Consider the following 13,567-nt stretch of genomic DNA (forward strand, 5'->3'; position numbering starts at 1 on the left):
TTGCGCTCGCCAGACAGACAGAGAGAGACAGAAAGCAAGAAATCACCCCCCAGAGGGGATGGTCACGCCACAATCCCTTCTCCTCCATTCTCCTCTCAGGATCTTGGGCACGCATGCACACGCGCCCGGTGTGAGTTTTAAGCCACCAGGTCTGGGACACAAACTGCGGTCAACTACATGGGAGTCTAGCGACATAGCCATTATGCTAACTGTTGGTTCCCCTTAGAGCCTATTCTGAGCACCACTCATTACAGGAAGGGCTTTGTATGACCATACTCCTAGGGTCTCCAGCTTCTGCCCAAACTCCCTCCAACAGGCCCCCTGGAGAGGACTGGGCAAGACGTTTAAGCATGAAACACAATGGAGGAGTGAATGGTAGAATCTATCCGGTGAGATGAGCCACCCTAAACTTGCCAAGACTGAGCTGCCACACAGCAAAAAAGTACATGGCCTTCAACATCAGAAAAATGAAAAGCAAAGACAAAAAGAAACCAAAGGGCAGAGGCTACACAGACAGGTGGTCAGGAACACTGAGAACAAGTGGGCAAAGAAAGAGGATAGTTCACTGGGGGAGCAATCGAGAAAGACTTGTTATATCAATAGTTTGGGGAGGGGGAAACAACCCAAATTCGCGGGCAGCAGAGGCTCTGGGAAGTTTCCCATTCTCCCTCCCCAGAGCTTCTCCACTGTACAGAGGGGTCGCCTACCACCTACATCGCTAGAGAAATAGTCTGCTCTCTTTGCAGCAAGGGGAGGGCTCTGGGTCCAAGGTCACAGTGCCTGAGGACTGTGTGGCTGGCCCTGCTGACCCAAAGGGAGCTGAGATCTGCGTCCTGACCTGGCTGGCTGTCAGTAGATGAGAGTAAGGAATAAAATATGTGAAAGGGAAGAGCTGGAGTGAATGCAGTGCCTCTAATGGAGGTAGCCATGAAAGAACCCTCTAACCCCACAGCAGTCACTATCAAAGCTAGAAGCTGCCAACCTGACAGAAGAAAAGGAATGAAGAAACAGAACCAAATCAATACTTTAATTCCAGTGATGGGTTTATCAGGGCTTTCTTCCCCTCCCAGTCTGCCTAGCCAACTCTTGTGGCTCAAACAGAATCAGGCTCATGGATGTGGCCAGGACAATAAGCCTCACTACTCCTAGATAACTCTAAATGGACCTTTCCTTATCATCCGTTCCTGAGACACAAGCATCAACCTGACCAGGTCTTCTGGCCATTTATATGCTGCTTCCCCCCTGCCCCTCAACTTTAAAGGAACTTCTGTATTGTTCCTGTGGGTTCTCGAATCACATGTGGTCTACTGCTGGAAAAGCCTTTGATCACAGTCACCACAGTGAGGGTAGGGGACTCATCCGAGGGACAGAGGTCTGAAGTCTGAGGACATTAGAACTAAACGCTATCTCTAGGTGGCAGACAGGTATGGCAAGATGAATCCAATTCTTACTGCCCGTCTAATCAGAACCCCACCATCTGCTCTTAAATTGGGCAATCACAGATCTTATCAGTAGAAATGTTTGACAACACAATCTCAATCTGCCACTGAAAAAAAAATACATCCATTTTTTTTCTTCTCACTATCCATGAACTAAGTCATAAAAAAAAAAAATCCTGGCTCATATGCTTGTATAAGAAAGGCATTTTAAAGTAACCTGAGGAGTTTTATTTTTAGAACATGGGAAACTGTCCTAAACAACCCAAATATCTAAAAATAAAGAAACGGTTGAATGAATTATGGTACATCTGTATGATGTATATGTAAGCTGGCATTAAGTAATGCTTTAGGATACGTTTTTATCAGTTTGGTATAGGTCTATGAATGGTGAAAACATAAAAGCTATCATCCAAATTAATTTTTAAAATGTATCTATATACCACCAGAAAAAAAGTTGAGCAGAGTCCTATGACTATAGGTGAATTTTGCTCGAGTCTTCATCATTTTTAGTGAGTTTGCATGTACTTGAATTGGTAATCTTGGTCCACAGCTTTTTGCTTTTGGCTTATATGTGATTCCAACTCTGCGAGATCCAAAGCAGCCCACACTGCGCATTCCAGATAGATCAGGACCTGACGCCTGGAAACATGGCTATAAACTGACATGTGGCAGAAGCCAAGAGACTACTCGGAGACTAGAGTGGGATTCCAGAAAACACCCTGTCTTCTGGTGCTCCTGAAAACCCCCCAAACAAACCAGCTTGAATACAAAGTCACATCTAGGGACCCCCAGATGGTGTGGTGGAGGAGGCTCTGGACACTCCCGTATGGCTGACCATAGTTCGAGTCCTGGACCTGGTGGCTTGCTTCCTCACTTTCTCTCTCTCTCTCTCTGTCTCTCTCTGGTCAAATTAAAAATAAATGAATGAATAAATAAAGTTAAATAAATAATTCTTAAAAATAATGAGTCACATATACCATGAGACTAACACAGGTGACACCTCGCTGTCTGGCCTCAGGCCCAGAGAGCCATGGAACAGGACACACTGCAGATGGCTAGGTCTTCTGTGAGTGGTCTGAAGGCACAGGGTGAGGGCGTAAAGCTTGGATGTGGCTATTCCATAGTGTCCTACGTGGTACTTGTTCACAAATGTCTTTCATAGTTTTTTACCACTTCTCTAATCCACCTAAATGCTTATTCATTTACTTTTTGCTATTGCATTTTTAAAAAATTCAAATGAATTTATTTAAAAAGAAAAAGACTGAAGATTAAATATCAGCAATACTTGCATCAAATAGAAAGTAACTGGGGCTGGCAGGTGTTGTAGTGGTTAAGACCCTGGATTCCTACATGGCTAACTGCAGTTCAAGTCCCAGATGTGGCAGCTTGAAAATCATTCTGAGCACATATGTGTACATGCCCCAAATCCCAGGAGGGGAATGGAAAAGGAATTGCTGTGTGGCCAATCCCCCTGTGGGGTGATTTCTCACTTTCCCTCTCACTATCTCTCTCTCTGTTTCTCCAGTGAGCATACTGCCCTTTGGACAAAATGTTAAAAAAATAACCTAAATAAAATACAACAGAACTTTACTAAATTCTACTCGATGTAATTGCCTATGAAAGGCTCTGGGACAGAGCTTAATCCAGCTTTGTCAAATGGAGAGTGTCTAAGAGATATCAGAGACATCCTGAACTTCCCAAGCAATGCCTTTTTCTTTGCATAAGCAAAAAGATCAAAAAGGAACTTAAAGGGGCTTACAGTTGGTCCATTTCCATGTATTTCCATACACCTATTCCTAACCATGGACTTAGGATAGAATTCGGCATTCTTTAATGCTACGTCTGGGTACCACGTAAGTCTACTGCCAATGAGCTATGTCTGACACACTGGATAATTGGCAGAGCTGAGAGAGGGCAGGACCTGCAGTCTGAGTGTCTGGAATTGAATGACAGAGCTGAATCACCCTGACGAGGCAATCTCGAAGAGTTTACCAAATTCCCCTGTCTCAACGTCCTCATTTGCAAAACAGAATCCTAATAGCTAATCTAGCTGTTTCACAGGGTTGGTGAAGTTTGGATGTAATTATGTGTATGTAATGGCTGATGCACGTGTGTGTGTATGTGTGTGTGTGTATGTGTGCATGTCTCTGTTGTCTGTGTGTGTGTCTGTGTGTATGTGTTTATACTAAAAGGCCACACAGTTGGTGATGGTCTGAAAGTATGTCTTGTAAATAACTGATTACTCCATGGGGATAAATTAAGGTAGAACATAAAGAAACGTATTCCTAGCTAACTGACTTTATAGAGTGCTGCACAATTTCAAACTACTCTCCTTTGCATTATTTATGCAATTGTCCCCACTCACTACTACATAAGCCAACAATCTAGGCAACATGGCTTAATGCTACCGGTGGGTGACTTGTACTAATCCTTAGTAAAGTCTCCAAACTTAGCTCCTTAATATCATCATCACAGATTAAAATTGCACCATTATAATCAACTGAAAATGAATCAGACACTTGTAGCTTATTGATAATAAGAATTACGATGACTCTGACTATCCTCATTATTGCCACTGTTATGATTATCAGAACTAGGACTTACTGGGCATCTACTGGCTGTCCGAGAGGGGTCTAGTCACTTTGCATCTGTATCTTGTTTAGTCCACATATTAACACCAGGAGTACATACTATGATTATCCCCATTTGAAATATGAGGAAACGATCCTTTAGGAGTTCAGTGACAGGTCTGTGATTGTTCGGCTGGTAAGTGGCAGAAACTATAATAAATGTAAAACCATGTGTGACTGGTTCAAAGCCTGCCAGTGTTCACAACTTCTGTCTTCTCTTCTCATCATGAGACATCATGGTTATATTGAGCCCTCCAGTAGGGTCTCTGCTCACATCATCTGTGGAGAATGAGGCATAAACAAGGGGCCCAAGGCAGGGAGGAGGGGTTCTGAAGACAAGGAGGCAAACAGAGAGGCAGACCCAGTCTGAACAAGAAGGACAAACAGAGTTAATCATGGAGGAAAGTCTTCTCTGCTCCAACTAGCAGCACAACCAGCTAATCAAACCAGGCCAAATCACATCCCAGGCAATTTTCTGGGCAGCCTTCAGAGACTCACCCAGCCTAAGCAGCCAGCCAATTATGCCTGATCATCCTCTGCAGCTCTGTCCTTATAAAAGACAAGTCCAGACTGGCCCAATGTAGACAAATGAGCAGTTCTATTATCTCTGAAAGGCAATCTAATTCCCTTCAAATTTAAAAGTCTCCACAGTTTCCTAACAGGCCTCAGTGGGGCACACGTAGAAATTAATAAGTTCATGGTATGCCCAGCTTGCTTTCATTATCTTTTTTTGCCATGCAGTGGACAGGATTTTCATTAGTACTCAAGGATTTTTCTGTATCTGATTCTCTAAGAAGGTCAACTCTACAGGGCTCAGACACTGGGTTGAGAATTGAGTCAAGTCTAATGGACTTGACTGAAATCTGACGGAGTTCCATTGACAGGGAGCCAGCACCTTTCCAAATCAGGCGGGACAGGGATCAAAGGGCAGTATCACAGGAAAGGCAACTCAGAGCAAGCAGGGAGAAGGCCTGGCTCAGCTCCCAGTCCCACGCTGGTCTGCAGTGGCATACTGGGCAAGTTGCTTAGATTCTCCTCTAGGAAATGAGCAGGGAGAAGGGACTGGTAAAGAAAACTCAAATCTCCTGAACTTCTACTACATCTAGAACCACTGTAACATAAGACACAGACATTCTTTATATTTCATCAACACAACAATTCTGGAAAGCTTATATTATTGTATAGACAAAGACTCTAAGGCTATTCTAATCAGTTATTCTATCATATTGTCACTGAATCATATAATTAGATTAAGCCTCATGAGGGGATAAGCAGATGGCATAATAGTTATGGTTATAGCATAGGACTCCCATGTAGTCAACTGCGATTTAAGTCCTAGACCCAGCGGCTTAAAACTCACACAGGGCATGTGTGCATGCTTGCACAAAATCCCAAGAGGAGAATGGAGGAAAAAGGACTGTGGCATGGCCATCCCCACTGGGTGGTGATTTCTCACTTTCTGTCTCTCTCTGTCTTTCTCTGTCGGTGAGCACATGCACCCTATACCAAAAATCTCTCTTGGGACCAGCAGTTAGTGTAATGGCTATGTCTCTGGACTCCCATGTACTTGACCGTGGTTTGAATCCCAGACCCAGTGGCTTATGTGTGTGCGTACCCAAGATCCCAAGAGAATGGAGGAGAGGGGATTGTGGCGGAGTGGGGGAGTGATTTCTCACTCTCTGTCTCTCTGTCTCTGTCTTTCTGGCAAGTGCACATGCCCTATAGAAAAAACAACAACAACAACAAACTCTCAATAAGAGAATGATGGCCTCCTATAGTGTGAATGGGATTGCAAATGTATACTTCTCTGGAAATGAATTTAACATGTTTCAGAAACTTTAAAATGTTTGGCCAATTAATTTCAATTCTAGAAATCCATCCAAACAATAGAATCTGAAATGTGAACACATCGTAATATAAGAGAACTGGGTCCTAGCCTTCATGGCAGACAGTGCTGTTACTTGGGAGACTTAAGGCCATCTGGGGAGCCTTGAGTTTTGTACCTGAGCCATCCTGAACACACTGGATATATATATTTTTTTTGCACCTATAATCCTAGCTAATTGGCAGAGTGGGGCAAAAGAATAGCAGCATGGAAGACCCTATCTAAAATACCTATCTCTGTTTTCTCTCTTCTTCCCTCCATCCTTCTCTTTCTCCCATAAAGAAAAAATAATAATAATAATTGGAAATAGGCAAATTGCCAGTCAGTTATATTATGGCAAGCTATAGAATATTCATTAAGTAGGAAATCATGCATTTGGGCAGTTGCAGAAGAATATTTAATAAAATGGTGTATCTTCATTCATTTCTTGGGGAAAAAATAGGTTATGTAGGTTGAGCATTCCTAATCTGAAAATCTAAAGTCCAAAAAGCTCCAGACTCTGAATTTTTTTTGAGCGCCAACACTGTCTCACCAGTGGACCATCCCATACATGACCTCGTGTGATAGGTCACAGCCAAAATGCTGTGGTAACAAACACACTATACAAAATTACTTTCAAGTTACATGCATGTGGTATGTATCAGACAAATGAGTTTCATGCTTAGACTTGAGTCTCATCCCCAAGATATCTCATTATGTATAGGCAAATATTCCCAAATCTCGCCTCCCTATCCAAACCTGAAATCTGTGAACTTGTGGTCCAAGTCATTTCTGCTAAGAAATAATCAATCTATAGTTTTAAAAAATTTTAATTTAATTTATTTTCTTACTTTTTTTTTTACAATTATTTCACTGTGTATCTCCATAGCATATGAAACATGATTACAAGTTTTGGGAAAAACAAAAAAATAAAAAAATGGCTGGAAGGAAATAGATAAAAATGTTAAAAGAAGCTCTCTCTGGGGGTAGGAAAGTGTGTATTAGGTTGTCGGGAAAACCATGATGTATTTTTCTATGTTTTTCTATGCAAAAATGTATCATGGCTTTTCAGACAACCCAATACTTCATTTTTTTTATGTGTATGTTTCACTGTATTTTCCACAGCTTCTACAGTAAATGCTTGTTATTGCCATACTCAAAACATGTATCATAAAAGCTGTTTTATATTTCTGAATTTTGCATTTATATGTAAAACGCAATTGTGGGGTTGTTTTTGCAATTCTAATTTTTATTTAAATGAAAATAATTGGAGATTGTGTATAATTCTGAACTGAAATTTCAACAGAACCCATGTGTAAAGAAAAACTTCCCTAATATAAAAATCATAAAAGGGTAAAAGAGAAGAGGAACAAAAAAGTAAAAAGAGTATAGCTAGAACTGTCTTCCACAAAGCTCATAGCTTTCCTCATGGGTTAAGTTGGAAATAAAGACCACTGGGAAAGGGGTGGAAAACTGACACACAATACAAGAGCAGTTGATAAGGGGGGACTAAAAGCTTCAGTTGACTTGGAGGAGTGATAGAGCTGGCAGATATGAATTTTTCAATTTTATGAGAATGATAGGGATCTGAAATAAATCTTCAGTATTTTCTTTTTAAGATAAATGTTTTAAAATAAATGCCTGCAGCATGGATGGATGGCTAGTGCTCGTGTCCTGTCTTAGAGCTGAACATAAATAACACTGAGAAAAATGGCTTTGACCATTCTAAAAAGCACCTTTATTTTTTACTCTTAAGAGCTTGGAAGATTATATTTTGATGCATTAAGCTAGATCTTTCTTAAGGGAGCTTCACATAATAGCAGTACAGAAATAGTCTTCAGATGGAAATAACTACTCAAACTTGGCTTTAGAAGTAAACCTTAGTTTTGAGATGAGCCTTCACACCTGTGGGCACATACAATGGTCAGAATACGAATACAAGTTTAAAGGCACTTGATTGGTTTATTATTTAAAGAAATCCATTTGTGAATCTTAACATGAAACTAAATTTTCTCTTAGCCTACAACCAAGACACTTAAGTAATGTTTTGTAAATCTAAATTTTCAAATATCAAATTGGCTGAATTTTGTATTTTCCCATTCTGGTTCACATTACGAGCTTATAATTTTACTGTAAAACAATTTATTCAAGGACTTGAGTTTCCCTGTTTACTATCGGGTGATAGCAGGGCTACATTAGGGCAACATAATGAATAATCAGACACATCCTCATCTTTCAGTGTGCTAGTCTCAGTACACCGGAGTAACTTACTGGAATCCATTTATTTCCCATTTAATTTGTCATTGGTTTGCTCTGTTACATTTGGAAGAGGGGTCACACTTTTGAATGGAATGGTGAATGAGAGGAGCTACTTAGTCGACAGGCCTCTGCACACAGGCCATGAGAAAAGGGTTGAAGAGAGAAAGGAGCACATGCTCAGTCTAAAGAGGAAAGCCACAACTCAGATCCAATTCATCCAGATAAATTGGAGTCCTGCATTTTTATGCTAAAGCTTCCCATTTCTAAACGTTGACTCTTATTATAAAGCAAACAGTGTATGCCAAACTAAACATTTCTATGACACAAACATTTTTGTTAATATTTGTTTAAAAACCCCATTTCCAGGGGTTGCTAACCCCAACACCATTATTAGCTATGTCCAGGAAGAGAACATGTATTCCTAGGCTGGCAAAGAAAGCTTGGGGAAGATAGTCCATCTGTTGTGAAAAGACAGCATGGGATACACATTTGCAGTTGCATTTGGTTGAACTGGAACTTCAGAGGATGGTTGAAAGATGTATGGAAATGCCCCAACTCTAAACACCATGAAAGTCACAGTTAGGTACTCTTGGTGGTTATCATTCTCCATAAAATCAAGATAAAGCCTTCTTCTGAGAGTGGAGAGTATCTCTCCCATGCTCTGCAAGAATGCTTATGGGTTTATCTTCGCATAACGCTGACTCTCCCCATTTAACCCTCCCCTTCGCACTTCATTTCATAATGTTCCGTAATGAATAAAAGGCCTTCACAGAACTTATCTCTTATAAGTGCAAAAGAGCCAATTTTTTCTACCCAAGTAGCTCATAATGTAGCAGACAAACCGTCAGGAAAAATAGACTTAATCATGGTGAAAACCTTAGCCTGGCACCCATCTATCATAAAGCAATCTTCCAGAAATCTTGAAAACCTTCATTAAATTCCCTGTCTTTCTCCTGACAGTTATAAAATGTTAACAATATTACTCATGATACAGGCATCTTCAGAAATTCTTTGTCCAATCCCTCCTACCCCTTCTGCCATCATCCAGCCACCTTCTCTTTGCCAAAATTCACAGAAACACATAACATAGCCATATTCTCCACATACCCTCCTGGGGCCTGGACCTTGCTAGACACTAGAAGAGGAAGCAGTAGTAATCTTAATGACAATGAAATTGTCCTCTAGCCACAAGATGAAGAGGATAAAATGGCACTACTACTGGATTCTTCTTCCAAAAGCCACACCCATTTGGAAACTCAAGGGCAGGAGCTCATCCTACTCTTAGCAAATATTTCCAGGTTCTTTTTCCTTTATCTCTTTTATTTATTTTTTCTTCTTGAAACTCTTCCAAGCTATAAGTCTCCAACCACCCATGACATGTGTGTAGTGGTGACAGTGAGTCACATACCTTATCATGTCTATGGGTCATCTGCTGGAAGGAAAATTCCCCTAAAAGCCTTACTAGCCCAACTTGACCAATTCCAGAGCCACTTCAACAATTGATTGCCCCTCAGAAAAAAAAAAAAGAAGAGAGAAGGAAGGAAGGAAGGAAGGAAGGAAGGAAGGAAGGAAGGAAGGAAGGAATGGAAGGAAGGAAAGAGTCTTGCATTGGAGGTAATATGATGGGGAGAAAGCATAAAGAAATCGAGAACCACACCAGATATAAGGGAAGACAACATCACAGACTGATCTAGGAAATGCACAGGGTGGTGACCACAGCTAGGAAGCCCACGCCTGGGCTTTGTGGAGGTTTCTCAGCATGGGTCCAAAAGGAGCCATGCCCAATCACGCTAAGCCGTCATCTCACCTGCAAAAGGAACTGGTGCATCTTTATCCAGGGCTACCAATGGTGGGTCCAAAATGACTGTGTCGTTGTTCTCAGTTATGACTCCATGATAGGAAGTCTCGATCCACGGCTTGTGCTTGTTGACTAGAAAACAATGGGGAAAAAAAGAAAAAGATCTTCATTTGAATAAGTCATAACAACATTATTAATACTGTCATTTTCTCAATTATAGGCTCCTGTCCAACAGCCCCATGGAGACATTGGCATGTTAGACCCATGTGATACCCAGGGAAGCTCTGAAGCAGTGCAGAGAGATTCAACAACTCATCAAGGCACACATCAGGGGAAGGGCAGCTTGGACACACAATTTTTTGTTTCTAAGACCAGCTCACTCAAATCTTTGTTTCCATTTCCCAACTTGACCAATTCCAGAGCCACTTCAACAATTGATTGCCCCTCAGAAAAAAAAAAAAGAAGAGAGAAGGAAGGAAGGAAGGAAGGAAGGAAGGAAGGAAGGAATGGAAGGAAGGAAAGAGTCTTGCATTGGAGGTAATATGATGGGGAGAAAGCATAAAGAAATCGAGAACCACACCAGATATAAGGGAAGACAACATCACAGACTGATCTAGGAAATGCACAGGGTGGTGACCACAGCTAGGAAGCCCACGCCTGGGCTTTGTGGAGGTTTCTCAGCATGGGTCCAAAAGGAGCCATGCCCAATCACGCTAAGCCGTCATCTCACCTGCAAAAGGAACTGGTGCATCTTTATCCAGGGCTACCAATGGTGGGTCCAAAATGACTGTGTCGTTGTTCTCAGTTATGACTCCATGATAGGAAGTCTCGATCCACGGCTTGTGCTTGTTGACTAGAAAACAATGGGGAAAAAAAGAAAAAGATCTTCATTTGAATAAGTCATAACAACATTATTAATACTGTCATTTTCTCAATTATAGGCTCCTGTCCAACAGCCCCATGGAGACATTGGCATGTTAGACCCATGTGATACCCAGGGAAGCTCTGAAGCAGTGCAGAGAGATTCAACAACTCATCAAGGCACACATCAGGGGAAGGGCAGCTTGGACACACAATTTTTTGTTTCTAAGACCAGCTCACTCAAATCTTTGTTTCCATTTCTGAATGCCTACCATAGACAGATACTGTTAAGAATTGATTGAAAGCTTTAATTCCCAAATGCTATTATCTATTAATAGATGTTTCAGAGCTAAAGTCCATTATCAGTCAATAAGCTAGCAGATTATGGCTGTGTGTGTGGGATTTCTCACATCACTCTAATCTGCTCCATCATTAGGAGCTGTTACTCCATGTTATATCATACATACATACATGCATACATATACGTACCAACATACATGTAAAGTAAAGCTGTAACAAATAATATTTTATGATCATTTTTAAGACTTTGTCTATCTAAATAGTCTAAATTACCCAGTCACTTAAGATGTTCTTTAATAATTTGACTGGTTTAATGATATATTACCTAATGAACAATTAATACACTTAATAAATATCATATAAAATATATGTTACATATTGAACTGTGTCTCCCCAAAAGACAGGGTGGAGTGCCAACCCCCAGTATCTCAGAATATAACTATATTTAGGACACAGATTTTTTTTTTTTTCCTTCAGAGGTAGTCAAGATAAAATGAGATTGTTTGAGTGGGACCCCATCCAACATGACCTGTATCCTCATAAGAAATGGAAATTGCGACACAGACAGGCACACAGGGAAAACTCCATGAGGAGATTAGACTTGTGCTGCCATAAGCCAAGGAACACTTGATAGTAGCAGCCAGGAGCGCTTCCTGACGGATCCTGCCCTGGAGCCTTCAGAGGGATCCTGCCAACACTTGGATTTTAGACTGGCTTCCAGAAATGTGAGACAAGACATTTCTGTTGTTCTCAGATACCCGGTTGTGGCACTGTGTTAGGACAGCCAGAGCAAACAAGCAAAACATTCTTATGCCAGCAGGACTAATGAAGGGTCGAGGATTGAAATAAGACTTGTGCCAGGATTTGGTGTCGTATTCCCATGTGAGACTATCATGCAGTGAACCTCGATTTCTGCCACCTTCATCTCCTTGGTATGTCTTGTCTGACTGGGCCCCAGCCAGCTCCTACCTGGATAGCTACAGCATCCTTCAAGTGACCTGTCAATAGGAAACCCTGTCTTAAACCAGTCCCTACTCCACACTGGTATAAAAAGTCATTTTTCTATGGGAAAGGCAGTGGTACAGTGGTGCTACAACTGCACTCACACGAGAAGGTCCTGGGTTCATATCCCTGGATTTCCCTGAGCACACTGACTGTGTGTGTCTGTGCCCATGATCGGGGCAGGCTAAGATAGGGCATGATCACATTGTAGAGACCCTGTTGGAGGTGCCTGTCTCTATCTGTATCTGCCACTCTCAGAAGAAATAAATTAATTAATTAAACTTTAGAAACAAAATAACAGGTTAGAGGGAGCTCTAAAATAATCAGAGGTGTCCTATGCCAACCCTCACACGTCAATTTACAGTTTACAAGGTGTGATCACATAAGAAATTCTCCTCACAGGAACCTCTGAAGTAAGTGTGATCACTATAAAGATGGTGAAGAAGTTATCTCCACAAGGTGTGCCTTTTTAAAGATGACCACGTGGTTCATAAGTAGGAAAACCAAAAACTCTTTCATACTTCATAATATCCAAAGGGCATACACAGACACACACATACACACACACACACACACTTTATGAGATACATTCAATACCCTTTATGCTGTATGTACGTGTATGTGTATGTGGCATGTGTGTATACACAAATTTATAATATATTCACTGCAAAGGAAGACCTTTGAAAAGAACTCTGTGGTGGCGTCTCCTTCCCACTCCACCACCCTTCAAAAGGTCAGTGAAGAGCAGTTCCAGAACTGGTGTCAGCCTCAGCCCAGGTTACCATTTTCCTCCTTCTCAACCATTCTCAGCACTCATGAACTAATGCATGCACAGTCTAGGGGGAAACGGACATATGCCTTGCTATTTTCCAGTCTTGGCCCCTGAGATCCATTTCTACTGATTGAATCATGCCCAAGGTAGAGTCAAGCTCTGCCCGCTGCAGGTGTGAGGAGACAGTAGTTCATCCTCGCTCACATTTTGGCATCCAGACTGGTGCTTCATTATGGACCCTGGAAAAAATTACAGCCACCCTGGGTTGTCTGCATACTCCTTTGCTCTTTTATTAGCCATCAACACAAATGCAATGTAAATAATTTGCAGCTGTTGGGAGAAACCATTCATCTTTTTTCCCCTTAATTAAACCTAGGGGCCTATTCATTAGAAATGTGTACAGAGCATACGCCAGCAGTTCACTCCGTGTTTCAGATTCATTGTGCCACTTGGCCCCGTGGCAGGCAATGGACACCAGAGTCGTGGTTCTGGCTGAGCCCCTTCTGTGTGGCCCTAGGGGAGTCAGACAGCCTCTCAGGGTTTCCAGTTCCACCACCTGTAAAACGGCGATGGTGACATGAATGAAAGGGAGCCCTGTCATTCTGAGGTCCTGTACTGGACACATAGCGTCTGCCCTTTCAC

At 41.6% G+C, this 13,567-nt stretch overlaps 1 protein-coding gene across 1 annotated transcript in view; it reads right to left on the bottom strand.

Annotated features, from left to right (window-relative positions):
- The window catches only part of LOC102475297 (calsyntenin-2), a 419,364-nt gene extending 408,398 nt beyond the window's left edge, over window positions 1–10,966 (bottom strand). The window contains exons 1-3 of the mRNA XM_006158194.1: window positions 10,945–10,966; window positions 10,721–10,843; window positions 10,000–10,122 (exon numbers count right to left, since the gene is read on the bottom strand). Coding sequence (XP_006158256.1) covers window positions 10,000–10,122; window positions 10,721–10,843; window positions 10,945–10,966 — 268 coding nt within the window. The remainder of the gene's footprint in view (window positions 1–9,999; window positions 10,123–10,720; window positions 10,844–10,944) is intronic.
- Between the last annotated feature and the right edge of the window lie 2,601 nt (window positions 10,967–13,567).

The sequence above is a fragment of the Tupaia chinensis genome, unplaced genomic scaffold, assembly GCF_000334495.1.
Source record: "Tupaia chinensis unplaced genomic scaffold, TupChi_1.0 Scaffold000574_1, whole genome shotgun sequence".
Lineage (NCBI taxonomy): Eukaryota > Metazoa > Chordata > Mammalia > Scandentia > Tupaiidae > Tupaia > Tupaia belangeri.